Source organism: Cloeon dipterum, chromosome 3 (genome assembly GCF_949628265.1).
Source record: "Cloeon dipterum chromosome 3, ieCloDipt1.1, whole genome shotgun sequence".
Classification (NCBI taxonomy): Eukaryota; Metazoa; Arthropoda; class Insecta; order Ephemeroptera; family Baetidae; genus Cloeon; species Cloeon dipterum.
Genome location: NC_088788.1, coordinates 34,002,870 through 34,023,019, shown reverse-complemented (window position 1 = coordinate 34,023,019; position 20,150 = coordinate 34,002,870). Strand labels below are relative to the sequence as shown.

The 20,150-nt window shown below is 43.7% G+C and overlaps 1 protein-coding gene across 1 annotated transcript in view; it reads right to left on the bottom strand.

Annotated features, from left to right (window-relative positions):
* The window catches only part of Galphao (G protein alpha o subunit), a 35,095-nt gene that overhangs the window by 4,027 nt on the left and 10,918 nt on the right, over window positions 1–20,150 (bottom strand). Inside the window, exons 4-6 of the mRNA XM_065484836.1 lie at window positions 17,648–17,808; window positions 5,670–5,798; window positions 3,815–3,944 (exon numbers count right to left, since the gene is read on the bottom strand). Coding sequence (XP_065340908.1) covers window positions 3,815–3,944; window positions 5,670–5,798; window positions 17,648–17,808 — 420 coding nt within the window. The remainder of the gene's footprint in view (window positions 1–3,814; window positions 3,945–5,669; window positions 5,799–17,647; window positions 17,809–20,150) is intronic.

Genomic DNA, 20,150 nt, shown 5'->3' with positions numbered 1-20,150 from the left:
CTTTCATCAAATTAAACATATCCTGTGGGCAGCAACGAGAGCGAAAAAGAAAAGCATTCTCGGGATGGTATCATGGTATAGTTGCGCGAACAGCGCTCGCGGCACGAAATTTGCACTGCATGCCGCTGAAATTCCATTTATTTTAATTACTCCCGGCGCGCAGGGCAGGGCCGGCGCCGCCAACGCCGAATACAAAGACTGCTGCTGGCCCCGAGGCTTCATTTGCTCCCTCACTATGTACGAAAGCTGCGAAATTAGCCGACCAAGCCAAGTGTGAGCAAGTCCCTTCGCGTGCGTCTCTCCCGCTTAAGTCACCCCGCTGCTGAATAAAAGGGCACGTCTCCTCTTTTGGCAAAAAACCGCACGAAAAGTGTGTGACGCAAGCGAGTAAACCCTAAATACAATTCTAATGGTGGGAAAGGAATATGATATTTTATTTTTTTATAACAAAAGCAAGTGTGTTTCCATTTAATAGCTCTGGTGGTGCTGTTCATAATCTTTTGTAATTTAGCTTCATGAGGATAATATTCTAGCCAGGCCTGGCAGAAAGCTGGCAAGAAATTTATCGTTTGCGTCGAGCAGAGCATTAGGAGCGGCTTAATCTCTCTGTCCATTATTTCTAGGGAGTGAATTTTAAGGGTGCTGTTATGTAAACACGCACATTCTGGCAGAGGCTCCAGTACCATTAAAAACAAATATCCTCTTAGATATTTTAATGACAAGGAAATTCTAGGATGCTATGTGAATTTCTCGACAGTGTGAAGTGTAAATTTTTAATTTGATGGTTTAATTAAGTCATGGAGCTCTAAAATAATATAATCTTTCATTGATTAACGGATTTGGAGCCAGTTTTTGTGCAACCATGATTTTTTTCAGAGGGTAATCCATTTAATGGGACGAAATGGTTTGATTTATCATGTTATGGACTCGATATTTAGTATTTTAGCGATGAAAAATCCGGATCGCTTGTTGACTGATTGCTCCAGATTTCATGAGCTTACAAATAGGAAACCATGGTCAATTTTCATGTCGTAAAGAAATCAACATACTTTGATTCAAGATTTGCATGAAAATTTAGATCAACAAGAAAAAAAAGAAAGCTCTTAGAGTATGCTGATTTTTGCAATACGATTAAGTTACAGGAAACCCCTACAGGGGAAATATTTTTTTCGTGAAATAGGGCGGACTGGATTTGCCGAAACTTGTTGAGTTTAATGAAATGGCTCTGAAATCAACGAAGATGGAGTCTTGTTATTAAAATTTACCTCTCAAGAATGCAACCAACCTCAATGGAAAATTTGTTCTCAAGAACCAGAAATTATCGAATTTTCCAAAAACGTCTATAATGATTAATGATTGATTTGTCCAGTGTTCAATATATTGTCTTCAAACGTGAAGTACATTAAATAAACTCGTAATTATTACTTAATTTTCAATATTTCGTGAATTTTCAATGAGACCGGTCATTGTTTGTCGAAACTTTTCATTTTTAACAGTTTCCATTTGAGATAAACTTTTAAACTCTTAAAAAATCGACATTATAATTTCTAAGTTGGAACTGGAAATATGCTTGTACGGTCAGGAGTTATGCAGATACACGAATAAAAAAATGCTTAAAACTCCCAATTGCTCTCACTTGATTGGGGTAATTTTAATCAATTCCTTTGGGGCTGAGTTAGATAAATAAAACAATTTCACTAGAGGTGCCCCCTGGGGGCGTCGTCGAGAGGGAAAGTGCAGCAGTTCAGGGGTGCGTGGATTGTGGAGGAAACTGTTGCGCCCCATAGATGTCACCTGTAAGAGGCCGATGCAGTGGTGGTTGCCCGTGGAAACGCGCGGCGGGTGCGGGCAGGCGGGTGGGCGCGGGGGTGGGAGGGCGAAAGGCTCTCTAAGCGGACCCCAGCTAAAATCGATCGGCGACGGCGCTGTCGGCGCTTCCTCGCCGAAATGGAGGCGCTCGCTGCACGCTTCCTGCAATGATGGCTGTGGGCCGACCGACCGACCGCCCCATTCAAACCACACCCTCTCCGCCCGACCGAGTTGCCCCCTTTTCGTCCCCGCGCGCGGCCTAGGTCACAATAAAGTGGGATGGATGCCGCCACCGCCTGCTCCTTTCCGATTCCTGCTCCACATTTTCATGTGTGTGTGTTTCGCCCAGTCGGGAAAGGAGTCGAAATTGGCGAGTTTCGCACTGAGAACGCGGACCCGCTGGGTTATTGATTGGCGCGCACAGAGTTTTGATGGGAAAAGGAAGAGCGGATTTGCATTGAGGGCTTTATTGTGTCGAGATGCATGGGGAGCGACTCAATGCCAGCCAGCACTTTGGAAACGGTGCGTCGAGCACACACACACACACACACACACACAAATATATTCGACCGGCTGTCCCTCCTCTGCCTCCCAGACGCCCTTTGAATAGGGTCTACGAAAGGGCTGGCTGCCCAAACCCCAAACGGTGCAGACACCCGCCTAATGATCGAAAAAAATTCAATCACATTAAGAGCTCCTTCTTTCATCAAATATCTAGAAAGAAAATAATGGAAAGAGTGCAGCAAGCTGCTGACTGTCATCAGAGTGATTATTCTTCATTTAAATAGAATGAGTATAAAAAAAATCTTAGACCAATCCTAACAATTTTCAAGGAATATTCTCGGCCAAGAGATTCCGCTGAAATTCACGGGAAGGCCGTTCCAATTTTACACAGACGCAACTGAAAACTATGACAGCGAATGTATCAGCATTCAAGACATCCGCATACGCATTCGATAATCATTTGCGGCAGCTGCAGCGCGCTTTCGTCCGGCCAATTGGCAAATCCGCCGAGCACCATTAGCCACCCCGGCCGAGACCCCTGGCCGCTGCGAACCACAAGCATCAAATATTCATCCCGCATCCTCACGGGCGCCAACTCGCTCTCGACCCACAATTGGAATTTCGGCGCAATCAGTGCCGTGCATCAGAACAGGTGGGCGTCGACCTTTCACTCACGGCATTCCGCACGTCTTCATCGATGCATATCATTCCGAATGGACTGAGAACTTTTTTACGATTGTGTGCTTTGCATTTGCATAAAGGGAGACATTAAATTGATTTTACCGCGAATGAGGCAAAGATTTATGAAACGTCTCAAATTAGAGCTTTACAGGCCAACAATTAAGAACATTTTGCATTGTTGGCTTTAGCAAAAAGTGGTTCTTTGAGTCCTTTTTTTTGTGGTATTTAGCAACAGTTTATCTCTACAATGAAATCAAGACCGAGATTTGGCCAAAATTAATCGATTTGTCAATAATTTTTAGCTTGATTTTGATCCCTCTATTCGCGATCTATCCGATGGTGTGCAAATTATGAGCTAAATCTCCCTTCTAGCATAATAAATCATGATTTTCAAAAAGGTGATTTTGCTCGCCGATTTTCTCGCAAATATAAACAGTTAACTCTACAATTTTTAGCTTTTTCCAAATTTTTATAGGGTGGATTATATCAGGTAAAGGTTAAAAGGATGTTGGCTTCTTTACTGTACAGCTTTACCATAAAATGTGCGTTGAAAAAATGTATATAAAGTTGATAAATCGTGTCCTTGAGGCACATAACATCAATTAACAAAATCTTATCTGAATCATGAATTATACTTTTCCTCCCAAGACGGGAATAGGATGGACAGAAAGTTGATAAATCTTCGTTGTTGATCGCATCTCTTTCCCTCTGAGCTCCCTTGTGCGACTAACAAAAAACTTGCTGACCGCGCCAGCAAAAAGAAAGTAGCGGACCAATATTTTTGCTGCTGTGCCATTATTCTTTTGCGGGTAATAAATACCGTAGTTTCGTCCTCGTGGAGAACTTGGTCGTATTCAGACATGGCTACGCAGAAAATGATGGCTGTGACATCTTCGAAACAGTGAATCCACTTTTTGCGCTCTGACCTCTGGCCTCCCACGTCGAACAACCTGCAAAGAGACAATACAAAAGGGCATTCAATTTCACGCGCAACGCAACTGGATTTAGACGCAGCACTGCGATTTGACAGCCAGCCGTCTTTGTCGCCCCGCAGGCACTCGATAATCGAGAAAATCGCACAGCGGCGACAGGCTGGAAATTGCTTTTCTTCTGCCGTCTAGCTCGGGCAAAATCCATAAGTTCAGATTGCATACGTTCAAAGATTCTGAATCAATGTTGCACCGTGTTTATCGCAGCTTCAATGTTTGTTTGCCACCATAACAAATCTTATCGCGTTGCTCATGTGATAATCTGCCATCGTATTAACTCTGGATTTAGTGAATTATTAATTGATACGCCGCGAGTGTGTATAACGTTCTGCTGTAGCAAAATTATCTTGTTATAGGGTTTATGGGACAGAAATAAATCATTTGCTTTGCGTTGGGCAAAGTTTCCTTGCATTTTATGATTGAAAAGAAATCAGTGACGCGATCAACTTCCTTTTTTCCAAATCAAATTATGCAACCTGCTGCGCAAAAAAAAAATCTGCAGCATTTCACGATGGTTAATACAGTACATGGAGTTTGAAAAGAAACTTCGTGACTCTCATCTCCTCTCCTTTCAACTAGTGACTAGGCACTAGGAGGGAAATTTCTTTTGCCAAACAGTCTTTTCATGCAAATTCGTTAAAAAAACTTTCCCAGGGACTCCTTTGACCGTTGCTGCACAAATATTTCACCTTCGCAGGAAACTCAAAAAACTCGGGCCGGGCAAGTTAATGATAATTTCCGAGGGCGCCGAGTGAAAACTTTTCAGGCTTTTTACAGACAGGTTACTTGGCTGTGTGGAGGATCTTGCCCGCGGCAACTTTCCTACACACGCCGCGTAATTGACGTTTGTCAAATTAAGCTAGCGGCGCAATGGAGGGTATTGTGTGCTCGGTGATTGTCAATTTATTCTCGGCGGAAAGAGAGTTGCCGATGAATTATGGAGCTAGTTGCACAATGTTTTCGCTTCGATGGCTGCTGCTGCCTCGCTGGCAGCACAATATAAAATTACTTGGGCCAGAAACTTGCTGCGCGGTGAATATTTCATGAGAAATAAAGGGCTGAAAGGAGGTAATGGGCTAGGCTTGCAAACCGGGACACATTCGGGCCGGTAAACTTTTACACAAAATAAAACGATTGATGCGCGAATTTTCTATGGCCAAATTGGAATCGATTCGACAGCTTTGGCACGTCGGGATGAAAATTTTGTCTCTTCTTTCGCAACGACTTCTGCAGAATTGATAGCTCGAGTGGGAGTGATGGGAAAGTTTGCCAGATGGGGGTTGCAGTTTGTCTAGGTGGAGTGGGAAGGAAGACGGTCGTTTGCCTCGGATGGCGTCTGCGTTTTATGGAATTCTTAACAAAAGATTGCACTCTATTTTATTCACACTCAATTTGGACTAAAGTTACTCTTTTGGATATCTGCGAAATTGGATTGCCCAGTTTGGATTTATTCTAGGCTATTCAGCTAGATAAAATATTATTACATAGAGATGAAGAAATGATTCTTATTCAAATATGATAGCAGATCAGTTTTTTAAAGGAAAAATAGAGAAAGGAACTCCGATCTCATTTTTTTGGTTAATCAATCATTCGTGGAGGTAGATTGTCGAGCAACCAAAATCTTGAATCTGTTTGCAATCTGAACGGTTGACGATGTCTTATGTACATAAGTGCAGGTATACTCACTTGAAGTTAAGATTTTTGAAGGAGAAATGGACTTCGACGATACCCGTGGTCTTGACTCGAGTTCTTAAAATGTCCTGCTCGGTGGGTTGATAGTCTTTGGCGCCAAGCCTGTCCAAGTCATCCAGGAAACTGAAACGCAGATGCAAAAACCATTAGAGAAAATGCGATAACAATTAAAAGGTGGTGCTGAGAAATGCAAACGGTACAAGAGAGCGAATTACGATGCCGCTAAATATCCGGAGGCAGAATTGCCTGCGCTTGCTCGCACGACTCGCTAGTAAAACAAACGTCGCATGCAAATAAATTGGTTTGTCGTTCCGCCGGCTATGGTGATAGTGATTTTTGTGGAGAAACGCAGCCCCGGGCATTGTGGGCTGGTTCATGGTCGGGCTAAAATTACGTTTACAGTAACAGCGTCCTGATATTGTAGCTGTTAAAATCTCACACATTTTTGGATGGGAGTTTTTCTATTTTTACCGGTTTTGCTTTGGTTTCAGACATTTGCATGAGCTATCTGAGATGTATTTTTGGGCATCTGAGTAGTAATTCTCGTCTGTCTCTAAATTATAAAAAAGCAGAACACGCTTGTCAAGAAATTGAACTTTTTAAAACTTAATTTTTAGCCGGTGAAGACAAATTAATCTCTATAAAGTGAGCATTCTCAATATTTAATGCCTATAGTTATTATAAGGGCTCTTAATATAAATCTCAAATTCATCGACTGTCTGTTAAAACTGCTGGTCAAAGTGGATAACGATCTCACAAAAATCAGAAGAATGGTGCTAATGCTCGAGCCCATCAAAAATTAATTAACCACGCTAGGGAGGCACATTTTGCCAGCAATTTCGCGTGTCGGTCGCCGGCTTCTTTATCGCTAAGTGACGAGCGAATTTTCTCCCTTTATCAGCTGTTTCGCCGGCACTCGACAGGCTCGGATGCAAAGTCGATACTGATAACGTGTTCGCCACCGAACAACATTTTCCCCAGGCCCGATAATGGATGGAAAAATGTGGCAGAGCGTACACGAGAGGCGCCGACGAAAAAACAGCAAACTCATCAATAAAGTGCTCCGATTGCACGTCCGAGCCGCTTCTTTTTTTATTTTTCAGCGTTTGCTCGCGCTCCTTTTTTCCCAGAGCGTCAGCAAGCACAGATCGGCCTGAAAACAAGCCTTTACTCGCGATCTTTGATACCGAAACAGCGTCGCCGGCGTCGATCGGGGAATTGAAGCCGAGCACGCAACTTTTGCGCCGGGCTCGCACGTACATACTCGCGAACTGTGTCCACTCGCTCTGCAGACAGAATGATGAATTTGAAAGGCCCCCTTTTTTGTTGGCAATCAGGCGGCGTCACTTTTGGACTCTTCAGTCAGAGTGGTATAATTAAAAAAGAAGCGGCAGGGCTAGCACGCCTCAGTGCCCTCCGTTATTGTGTTTGACGAGAGCTAGAGGGAATGACAAGTTGATGGTCTGTAACCATTTCGTTAGCAGCAGCTCAGCGGAAGGTTAAATCATTTTTGAGACAGTTAAAGTGGATTGGTACTGCAAAATCCCGGAAAATCCTTATTGCCAATGCATGAACTCATCCCTTAGGATTCAGTTGCAGCCAAAATTGACCTAAGGAGCAGCGTTAGTTTTTGAGAAAAGTGGCTGCAAAGTTAGCATGCTTTTCAAATGGTGAGGACTGTCTCCTTACTTAAAATCCTGTTTTATTTCACAACAAAGAGTTTTCATAAAGGGTTTCGTACGCTGTTGGACAGGTCTCGAAGAGAGGAATCGAAACCTGCCAAGAAAATGCTGTAAATTTTTTAGAAAATTGCCAAAATTTTAATTTTAATTGTGCAATTAAGGTCCGTTTTTAATATTTCAAATTGCAGAATAAATTGTTTATCGATCAACTGCTTACTACATCTAACAATTCAATTTTTTCCAACTGGTATTGATCCACTTTAAAGGAAACCAGCGGCCAAAAATAATTAAATATTTCATTGAAAAAACTGTATAATGATGCATGCAGTTGAGATAGTTAAATATTATTTTTACGGAACCGTATCACCTCCCTGTCATAATAATAAAAAATAAATGTTAAATTTTCACTTTTACTTGGAAAGGCATTCTAACGTAATAAAAACTAATACAAAATAATATAGGAATATTAAAATATCCAGACTGTCTTAGTAAGGGTGCTTACAGAAAATTATACATTTTACGATCATTTCCGCGCTCGCTGAAAATGTGTGGAAATTTTAAAAACCATAAAATGTCCACACGTATCTTTGTTTAGCTTCAGAATGCTCAAACTAGTAGGAGCTGTCCATATTTCCATTTAACATCTGAACAAATAGAAATGAAAACATGTCTTTTGAAACCCGATTAGGTTAGTCAATCTGGGTTTGAAAAGCTATTCAAAGTGGCATTCCGTTAATCCAGGCTGCTAAATATAAGAGAAGTGTTGTAATATGGTAAATTTCATGTTGTTGTACACCGTAAGTGTCTAATAAATATTATAATCTAAAAAGCTATTGAAATGTGTGTGATTATATCCTCTTCAGAAACATCATCATGAGCTAGTCTGTAAACAGTTCATTGCCCTCGCATGTGTGTCCAGCTCCTGCTATGTTTGGCATTTCTCAACCGAGTTTTTCATTTACAGTATATCGCGTTCAGCGCATCTTTATAGCATACACTGTGCGGTGCGGCATCAGCAGTTTTGCTGCTCACAAAGCTTTCATTCAAAGCCTGCTGAATGTGCACATACTTTCCCTGAATTCATGCGTCAACGGATTTTCTTTGAAACGGGAGCAAAATACTGAGACTTTGTGATTCCAGGAAAAATTCTTCTGTGACACGGAAAGCATTTCAAAACTAGGCTTTTAACATTCTAGTCTCAAGTTCTTGCACTTAGCACGGAGCATGTCCCGCATCAAATTTAATTGCTGGTGCAGAATGACAACACAACACAACTATTTCCCGCACTTGAGCTAAGTAAGTTGCTCGACCGCAAGACTTGGACCAGATTTCATTAAACCCTTTTGACACTCAGCGTTTGCAAGCTGCTCTCTTGCGATTTTAATTACGTCAGGACGTCGACTGGAGCCTCTTGAAATGCAGCCTGCTGCGCGCGGAAATTACTCGGACGGCAGCAGCAGTGCCAGTTTGTATTATTGCACTGAGAGGAGTGGGTTAGTTAGTAAGTTTGACTGGTTGAGATGGCGTCATGCCTCTGAGGAAGCAGTCTGCCATCGGTTTTTGTGTCTGCGTGCAGTGAGGATTGCGGGAGGCGGCGTCGGCAGCGGCGGCGGCGGCATGGAAAAATCCGTGCCGCACACAGCGATATTTGTTCAGTCTAAACGAGGGATCGATTACAGTTTTATTATATTGCCCACCGTGAGTGCGACGCCTTTCTCTTGTATACACCAACGGAGGATTGGCTAGCTTCTTCTCGGCGGATCGCATTTCGCACGTTTCTGCCTGGAATCGTGTCTGATTATAAGTTCCACGCAACTGTTGTAATTGGATTGGCGGCTTGAGATATATATATACTGTCGTTATTACGAGCGACTAATGGTATTGGGATGCTTCGCGAGTTGCGAATCATCCTAGCTGAATGGGCGAACTAAGCGAGTGGTTGAGGCAGCTGTTTCTGGTAATGAGTTGCGTCAATTGCATTTCCAAGCAGGTTTCTATTGATTCTGTCGCTTCGAATAATATCCTTGCTCACAAATAGACAAAGTTAATTAGATCTATTTGAATTGAAAGGAAATTGAAATAAATACACACGCAGGGGAATCGAATGAAAGTCAAGATACTACGTTATGGCTCTGCTCTGCTAATGGATGGTGGAGGGAAGGAAAACGTTCTCGTGCTGTTTGTACAGCGGCAGTTTCGTCAGCAAAACAAAATTGATACTTCTGAATCAGCTGCACTTATTTCTCAGCACAAACGAGTGATGAAAAGTCTTGCCAACTCGCTCACCCTGTGACTAATCTCTGCCTCACAAAAATTCCCTAATCCAAAATTACATACTTTAATTTAAAGGTATTTTAAAGGGCTAAATTATGATTCGAAAAACATGAAAAATAAAATTTTTTGGTACCATTTGAATGGCTTTAATTATTCCGTGATCATAAAAGGATTTACTATTTTCTTCGTGTACATCGTGAATACATTTTGTGCAAAAAACAACCCTCGGTGCTCACTGCTGTCAAAGAAGCGGAATGCAGCGTGCACATTATTTAAATTCCAAGGTTGAAGAAGAAAGAGAGATTCCCCTTCGTTGCAACGATCTCCGCTCAAGGACATATCAAGTCGTCGGGGTTTGCGCCGAGCGAACGACCGTTTTAATGTGACAAACAAGCCTTCAGCTAGTAGTCACAACAAATCACGGCTCCGTTCGTTGATTGTCTTCTTGATCAGCCAGCAGCAGATCGTGGTTAGAAAAGGAGCTCGATCAATTAGGCGGCGCGCGATCGGCGTGCATTTTCTGAATAATTCACGAGACAAATTGGCGCGGCAAGGGAGGAAAGAAGTCTTGGAGCCGGTCCAAGCGCGCGCGTCGCCCCCATTGATTGCCGTGCCAAGTCAATAAAGAATGTGTGTAAGTAAGAGCAGCCACGCAGCCAGTCACCGGCTTTTCGGCTGTGCGAGCCGCGACCGCTGCCTGATAACTCCGGTTATTATAAACTTAACGGCCGGAGATTGCGTTTTCGGTTCGCGTTTTGCGATTCCTGCACACGCAAGCGTCGGCATCGATCGTATTGGGCCTTTCCGACGGCTAAACGGAGTTGGATAAAATGGGGTGGAATAATTTATTACTATTCACTTTTCTTAAGGAGCCGGCGAAAAGGTTAACGGCCGTTTTGTGATTTTTAATTGACTCATTTCCTTCTCATGCAAAGCAGATCAGTGCTTTCTGATTTGATTTATAGTTTGTGATTTTTGTGGCCACGATACAAACTAAATTTCTGCAATAATATTGTCAAGTGAAATTCAAGCCATAAACTTTCCCACAGCTAAAATATGGAAGATGAAAATCAATATCAAGATAAACACCCAAACAGTAGACGCACAAACCAACCAAAACATTTACAGTACCGTTCGAATGGACTCGACCAGCAGAATTTTTCCACTGCTCCTCTGTTCTGTTTATTTCGTATCCGGGCAGCACATGAAATTGCTGCTAAAACACTACAGTGCCATTTATGTGAGCGTTTTATCTCGAATCTACTTTTGCGGCACTCATTGGCATGAATTTTTTCGACGCTCGCATGTCAGGGAAATTCATTTGTTGGATTGCGCCGATGGGGAATTTTGAACTAATTTGATGTGTTTATATTTTCGGCTCATGCAACACAGAACGCAGCCGTAACAAAAGGCCAACCTTTCGACCCGTTGCGTGCAAGTTGACGGAAACGCTATGCCGTCCGAAAAAAATAAACTTTATTTAATTAACACGAAACGCCAAGAAGTTTTTAGCATTATTGTAGGTGCTTGCTCCCTTCCCTGTTCAGTCGATTGGAATTTTCGTTCTTTGTCCCTTTGCTCAATTTTAATTTGAGTGGATTGCCTTTTGACGTAGAAACAGTATTGTTCAAAGACGAGTAAACTTTAGCTAGTTATCCACTGCTCACAAGAAAACTACAAATACAACTGAATGGTGGCAGAGTTAATGAGTTTTTCACTCCAGTGGCTGAACAAACAACGGCAAAGGCGAAATTTTCTCTGTGTGACAAAGCTCGCCTGCTTTGTTTGGCATCGAAGCAGCTTTTATTAACATCTCTTTTTCCGTTGCCGTGCGTCAGTCTGCCCTTTCCTCCCTAATTCAACAGCATAATGAGTCGGTTTTTGAGGTACCAGAGAAAGCATTGCGTTTCCGTCGCACATCTGTCGCTGCAACGCGAGCAGCTCTAATTGCCAACTCGAAAGCTAGGTGAAAAAAGCTCGAGTAGGTAATCATGCGACAATTTGATGCCCAACGAGTACGGAATTTCAATTTGGGCGCATCGCGTTGACCGGTTCGACCCAGGCTCTGATGTCAAAGAGACCAAAACACTATTCTTTTTCATCTCGTTTAATATAGCACAGCTACGTTGTCACCGCGGCTCAGAAACGAGCACCACGCGAATTGAAAAGTTCGCTCGCGGAACCAGCTCGCAATTGTGCCATTGTTCGCGAGATTACAAATTCATGGAACTGTTTAATATACAGGAAAAGGGCAGAGGAGATTAAATTTCCTGCGTGAGTTGGAGGGAGGGATCTGGTTTAATTTGTTCAAGGAAATTGCAGGGACGAAAATACTTTGACAGAGAGGATTTTTTTCCGAGTGATACAATGCAGAAATTTTGAAAAATGGTCCGCTATACAGTAAGTCTTTCTTTTAGAACTCGCGAGTCTGTTGCTACAGTTAGCAGGACAGAGAAAAAGAACAAGGAGTAAGTTAAAGCATGCGTCACTCAATCTGGGGCGAAAAAATTTGGCACCGGCGAGACAAAACAAGACAGATTTCTTCTTTGTCGGGGCGATATTGTTCGCAACGGGCGCGACTGTCTGCGCCGACAAAGCGGAATTTAGGCTACGCACGTCCGCCCTTCTGCGGAGACGGAGCGGTGAGGTGGCAATCAATAAAACTCGACACTCGCACCTACACTGTGTGTGCGGTGTACACTTGCAGAGGCGTGTGTTTGTTCTGCACGCGCGCGGCGACTCGTTGTCTCACGGACTAATTAGGGGACCGCTCGCGAATAATGGCACAGCTAATTAACAAGATCGGAGACGCCAAAGCAAACAACCTGGATCGCTTTCGAGGGGTTGCAGGTGCAACTAACTCGACGCCAAATAATTTACATTTCGACTGGCCCGAAATGGGAGCGCTCGTTAATTAGCACACTAGTCAGGCTCTAAAGTGGCATTTGATTGCCGGATGTTCATTTGCATTGGACGTGTTGATTGATTCGTTTGAGGGCGGATGCTCTGCAGTAGTTTGAGCTTAAATCACTGGTTCGTTTGAGCCGTTTTTCAATCTTGCAGATTAGGCACCGCTTCCGTAAAAGCGACTATGAACAAATACGAGCCCCTGACCGCCAAATCTGCATGTAAGAGTAGATCAGCCCAATTTCCGTGGTAAAGGGGACCCATGCCGGCGGTTTTCTCGACTCAAAACCGCCGCTCGCAGGCTGGTTGCCGCACTCAACCCAATTTGCATACACCGCTGAAGACCTTGAATTGAAAATCCCTGTGCGCTTGAATTGTTAATGGGCGCACCCCATGGCACAGAGCGGGTGAATGAGAATAAAAAAGCAAAAGCACCAGGTAAGCACACATATGGTGCGCTGTTTTCGCACGCCGCTAAGCGAATATATGCACGCAGGCTAAAAGAGGTTGGCTGCATGAATTAGCAATGCACGATGCGAAATGAATATTTAAGGGCGCCCCCGCTCAAAAAGGCAACTCTCGCTGAGCAAAGTGACTCTGTAGCAAAATAAGCATATGAAATTCCAGTTGAGTGTAGTTGCTGAGCGCGTGTCAAACGTTGTCAAATGTCAAAGCTTCAGTTAATCCCATCCCCAGGCGTGGCCTTCAAAATGGCAGTCGGTGCTGAATGCAAAGAGGGCAGTTACCAGTCGAGGCCCAACGAGCGAGTCTATGTTGCGGACAACAGGTAGTTAGAAGCTGACTCTTCGGGTGAGATACCTATTATCGACCCGAGTGTACCGCGGTGAGAGTCTTCTTGAAAGAGAGGCTCCTATCGAATTGTACATATATGTCTGTACTGGAAAGGTGTTGCGTCGGTAGGGCGGAAAGTGAAAAACATGTCATCCATGTGAAAATTTCTTCAAAATTTCTAAGCATATAAATTAAACAGGAAAACCTTATTATCCTTGTCTCAGGGTTAAATTCAAAGCGCGAAATGAGTAAAAAATATTTTCCAAGACGGTTTTTTCTCTCCGTCACATCATTAGTGTTTGCAACCTCAGCCATGACCATTCTCTCACTTTTCCACTCGCTAGTTTTCTAGAAGCTCACAGCACTTCCAGCAGCAAGAGTGCAACACGCGACGCATTTGCTCATCGAACACGCCCTTCCCACCCACGCTGTGCAACAGCAGGTAAAGGACACAGCACATAAAGGGATACTTGCACACAGCCTCCGTTCATCGGGTTCCCTTTCATGCACGCGCGCGTTTCTCCAAACAGTTTTCCGCTGCGCGGCTCTCACACACACACACCTTGGCTTTCTTTTCAGTGCGGATGAAAGAAAGGCAAAGCGTGCAGAAATAGTAATGGGAGATGAACGAGTTGATGACGAGGACCATCAGCGTCAAGTGCGTATGTGTTTGAGCGCAAAAGTCGCTCCTTGCATGTTCATGGTTCATGCCAAGTGTGCAAGCGGACGAGGCATTGCTCGATTCTTTCTTGGCATTTTGGGCCAAACTACGTGCCTGGCAGCGACGCGGACGTGGAAAAAGCTGAGGCGAATCCGACTCCCTGACTGAAATGAGTCTGCGAATGAAAGAACGGGTCGTTTCTTACGCTGCTGTAATTGGGCCAAACCCCGCTTGCCGATATATGCTCTTTTTTGTGGATGCTGACAAAGGGCAAAAGGGTGGAAATGCTACGAGAATTACAGCAGTTGTGAATGGACCTCTTGATCAGTGAAAAGATGGTGCTCGAAATTTGATATTAAAAAATAATTATTTTCAGAGGGTTCATGAAACGATTTAGCATTTAATTAGCAACAAATATTGTTCACTAAGTTATCAAGTATCAAAAGATACAAAGTTTTTAATGATAGCAATTTTCTATGAAATAGTGAACAGTTGAATCCAATGTTCCAATGGAAGTATTTTTAGGTCAGAGAGACAGATTTTCTCAAAGCCTTTTTGCAGATATTCTTTCATTCCCAGAAAACCATTACAATAAAACCTCGCATTTCCTTAACATCCTCCCATTGTGACTCCTTTATATACATGTAATGTTGTTGCTGCTTTAGAAAATCCGATTGTCTCGATAGATATACCAGGAATAGTGCGGCATAAATCAACCGCTCGCTGGGAAAAATATAGCGCACAACAGAAGATTGTATACGCACTCCATTGAAACTCGCTTTATTTATTTTCGCAATGCCTGTGTGCGCAGTACACACGGGACGTGCAATTTTTCACAAGACGCCAAAGCAATATTCACTCGGCCAATTTTCCGCCTGGCTGCACCACCGATTTAATAGCTGGGCTTTGCGTGCATGCGGAATGAATTGCCCGGCACAAAAGGCGCCGAGCGAATGTCAGAGAGGTGCCGAAGGCCGTAAATTGCACGTCAACTCCAAGCCACCTGTTCCGGAGCATTCATAAAGCATTTTGCGCACCGCTGCTCACGAAATCTGGCCTTTATTGCACCGTAATTCGGTGGCAATTACTTAATTAATCAGCCACGCAACTAGCTAACAAGCTTAGGGCACCGCGTGTTAATTAGGCTTTCTTAATTTCAGGTTCGGGGGCGAAACTAGAGCTGAGCGAGCCCCAAAGGTACTAAAATCCAGGTTCGCTGTTTTAGTAATTTCAGCTTCTCTTAAAGATTGTTTTTACCTCACGAAACCGCCATTGTTATGCTCAGAATCACGCAATACACCGGCATTAATTATTTACTGCACGCACTTCGACCCGTGGTCTATTTGCATACTATCAGATTTTTTGCCCTAAAAGCACTCGTGGATGCGACTAACCTGGGAGCAATCGACTATCGTTACCGTGCGACATTTTGAAACGAAAGAAAGTGAACACACTCTCACACACACACGATTGTCCATTCGACGCTGCGGCGCGTCTTATCAGCGTGCATGCACGACACCGCTTTTATTGATTGAGCCAGCCACGCAGCAGGGTTACGCGAGGTTGGATTAGCTCACACTCAGCAAGAAAGGAACGAAAAGAGGCACAAACGAGCTCATTAATGATTCCTTGACGGTGCCTGCCGGTGAATGCTGCCAAAAGGAAAACGATTTCAAAAGGGCACGTCAGATACTATTTCTCCGAGCAAACGGTCTGCGTGCAGCCCGTAAATTGCGATAAATGTTGCAAATATTTTACCAAATATTGTGAATTTAAGCTAAGGCAAACAGATATTTAAATTTCTTTAATCTGATGTTTCCCAGAAGAAAAAAACTTTTTGTGCCAAAAGGCAAAAGAATTGAAGGCGTCTTTTCCTCATCAGCAGACTGAATATTTCCGTCTCATCTTTTTTCGGCCAACCGTATCAATTATAGCACGATACATGGTGTTATTGCATCGCCACACACATCTATTTCCGCTCCTTAACGACGCAGTGCGTAACGAGAGTATCACATTCATCTCGGGCTGAATTTGTTTTTGCTCGGGTCCACAACGCTGCTCGCTTGCTTTCAGCGAGATAACGAGCGCCGAAAACGATCGCAATTTGTGTATAAACCCATCTGCCGGCGGAGGAGCGCTTTCTGCGCAAAGAAGCTCCATTTCTCCGGCACGCCGAATCAAAACGCCATCGTCGCGACGCCGCTTTTGTGCCTTCTGCGTTCCGGCAAAAACACAAATGAGACTCGCGCGGCAAGGACAAAAGTCATTAATTGCCGGCCAGCTGTTGAGCCGCTGAGAAAAATAGAGAGCAATTTCCTGAATTCGGGCCTTAATGGGCGCGGCTCTGCTCGACGGACGGCTGGCTGGCGAGGCGAGGATGCTAAGCGAGCCAGGCAGACTGGCAGGCAGCGCGGGCTTCAAAATATCGATCACGCCCAGAGTGGCCTGCTGCCATAATACCAACCGACGTGCGCCACCGAGTAGCTGAGTTTAACTTAAAGCGCCGCGAAATCGCGCGCCGCACTTTTGCTGTGTCGCCGGTGAATTTGGCTCCTAATTAACTCGCGCAAGGTAAGTCTCGCTCGCGCATACCACGTTAATTCCAACCCACCCATGCAGCTTTCTTTGATATCATGCTCCTTTGTTAGGACTCTCTTTGACATGGGGATTGCGCTCTCAGGACTTGTTCGTTCCGACCCGACTCAAACAGCATTAGACCAACTGTTTCTACAAAAAAATACCGCAAATAAGGATTTTCTTTTTTAATTTGGGTCAAATACGCGTGTGCCCGTTTCTGCTTTGAAAGCATCATTATGTGAAAATATGCATTGAGATACGGATCAAAAGGGGCCCTCGCGTAGGCGCATCTTTTCATGCAGTACAACCAGCAGCCCACATGGGGCGAGAGGAGGGTTCTTTGGAGGGATAATACTCATAGTCTCATGTGACATAAAAGATCCAGATTTACTTTTCCAGCGCAGTCGCGGCGCCACCAGAAATAACCGTAATCGGAAAGTGCAGTAATTATCTAGAGGAGCGCTTCATTGGCGCTTCGGAAATGGCTCGTGCTGATTTTTCCGTAATCTCCGCTGTAGCATCAATACTTTGGTTCGCTTGGCGCGTGGGAGTCCTCGAGCGTCGCCATTCTGTCCGCCCGTTTGTCACATTGTTGGCGCCAGCAAAGATGGCCGCTATTTTGGCGGCATTCGCAGAAGTAAAGTTCAGTTTCCTTGTGCGCTGTTTCCACCTACAGAGATGATTTGTTTGCAACGATGTGTACACGTGCAAATAATATCATTTCCAAGAAAACGCTTGGCAATAGAAGAACTCAGTGAATAAACAAATCATGCCTCGAGTTTGAATATCACGGGAGGACAACTTTGCCCTAATTCTCAGCTGACCAATTGAATCCATTTTTAGCCGGCAATAAACCTTTAAAACGCGGACGTCACCACCGGCCGCGGTCGGCTTTCCGTTTTACGTCACTGCCAAAATCCAATCAAGTTGTCGTTTCGGAAGTATGCAACCTGCCCGACGGCGCGGTCACGCCAGGTGCATACCTACAATTCGGGCGGGGGCCATTTGCGGAGTAATTGCTGTGAGGCGGCGTTTCCAACCCGCCAAGCACAATGGAAGCGGCCAGAAATGACACTCACTATTTGGCTGAGTCGTTGAGTTGGTATTCGTTCGAGCGGCCGAAGCATTCCTGCACTCCCGCGTCAGCCCACAGCCTCTTCATTGCTGCCAGTAGCTCTTCCGAGAAAGGTTCTGTGTCCTCCATGCGCTGAATAACATCAAACACCATCTTCGCGTCACTCTGAAATCACAAGAAAGCGTTTAACGTAAATGCCAACCTGGAAATTTAGTTTATTTTAAAGCTGTTCAAAGTTTTAATTGAAACTGATTGTGATATAAACAATTCAACGAATAATTAGCTGCGAAATTAATGAGTTTCGTGGTGTGGTGGAAAATAATAAAACGTATATTCAAACGAACAAATGGCTTGCTAGTTAATTTATTTTCCCGAATTTCAGCAAACGTCACATATGCGCCAGAAATAATTAATAATAAACGAATCGATTCGCGCCGCCAGCAACGAGAGAAGAGAATAACGCGTCAAACCCAACAAATTGAATGATTGAATTGAACAAAGTTCGCATATATGCAATACAGCAGGCAGCCAATTATTTATTCAGCAAATAATCTAAAATCAGACTCGCTTGCAATGACGACTTCATTAAGTTTTACGAGCGCATAAATGACGCAAAAAGGCGCCGACGGACCTGCTTTGTCCCATTCCCGAATTAATTAAATCAGTCTCGGCAATTTGTTAACTTTCTTGGCTGAGATGCTACTATTTCCCGCCCTCGCATGTTGCTTGCCAGAATAAGATTACATTGATTTATCTGTTTCGCTGGTTGCGAGACACTTTCGCGCACTCGGCATCTTATCGCTCGCGCACAAAAGAGAGTGTGTATGCATGTATGTGTGTCACAGCTGCGTAAGTGTGTGCGAAAATGTAATTAATGTGAGCACAACATCACACACAGTTGCTGCGGGCGAGGATCAATATAGCAAAAACTACGTGGCGTGGCGGTTTTTCCTACAAAGAGACTCGCCTCGCGGCCTAAATGTTGTGCTTTTGGTGTTCACTCGCGCGTGACATAGATTCTCATTGATTTGGAATGCTCACAGTGACTGGTTGGGGTTCATTTGCCTTCTGTGTGCATATTTCATCATATCTTCATGTTTGCAAGCGATTCAGATTCGATTTAACGTCTTTATTACAGAGCACACAATTTTTTTATTTTACGATGCTAAAAGTAGTGTCTTTCGCCTGCCTCAACACGCACGGCGTGGGGAACACCAAGAGAGAATCTGCAAATCAGAAAACCCGACACCATTGCCAGCATTTTCATTGTTCTGGATCACGACCCGGCCCATTGAGGCAGAAATGGTTAGTTAGCTGCTTCATTGTGTCGCATTCCACGAGCCAACTAAGCAAAAATCGTGAGGAAACCCCGCCACCACCCCTCTAGCTCTTCCTGCACCCTCTCGCCGCCAACAATGCATCCGCAAAACAGCGAATGGCAATTCCGTGCGGGGTTTGTGTGACGCACACCGCGACGAGGACCGACCCCATCGCGGATGCGACGCAAACAAGACCAAGGAGCAACCAAGACACGTGTCTCTCACGATTGATGAATTAGCAACGTTGGCAGCAACCACACGGCACAGTCGGTTGGGAGTTGGGAGGAATGCTCTCTTACACTTGGGGTCGTGAAAGATGAACACTTTGCATTGGATTAACAAACAAAACTCGCTCATCGCTTCAATTTTAATAATTTCTGTTTGTGGCTTTGCATCTCATAATTTAAAACGTTTCACTACTTAAACTAGAGCTTTAAAATTAAGGATATTTTGCATTTATGACTGTAGTAAGTGGTTCATTGAGTTTGTTCGCTGTGAAATTTAGCGATAGTTCATCTATAAAATGTGCAAATAGTGAAATTAGGACCGAGGAAACTTAAATTTCAGTTTTTGCCTCATTTATTAAAAAATCAAACGGTTTGATTTCGATCCCCATCGACGCGATCTATCCAATGGTGTGCGAATTTTGAGCCAAATTTTTCTACTGACGAAATAATTCATGATTTCCAACAAGGAGACAATCCATACTCACCGCTTGATTAGCATGCAAACACAATCCAAAATTTAAACGACAACAAACGGGAAAATTTATTCGTTTTGTTCCTCGTTTGTAGATAATCTCTAGTAAAAGTAACAAGGATTGTTCTCAATACTTTTTGTATAGCTTTACTTTAGAAGAACACGGCTGAAATTGGAAAAATGTTATGACGCGTGCAGGATTATGTTCCACTTTTTATTCTCAAAATCACCATAAAAACGATTTATAACATTCCGATACCTTTTGTTATCTTACTAGTTTCACTTAAAAGATAATTAATCCATTTCTAACCTTCTATTCGTTTTTTTAACATGTCGATTTACTGGTGAAAGCATGTAGGTTTAAGCTGTCAAACAATGTTTTATTTTCCTGCGTTAAATTTATTTTCATCACACGTTCTGTGATGTGACGATTGCCAATTATACGGGTGATCCCTATAAATGAAGCTTTTTTAATCATGTCGTATGAAT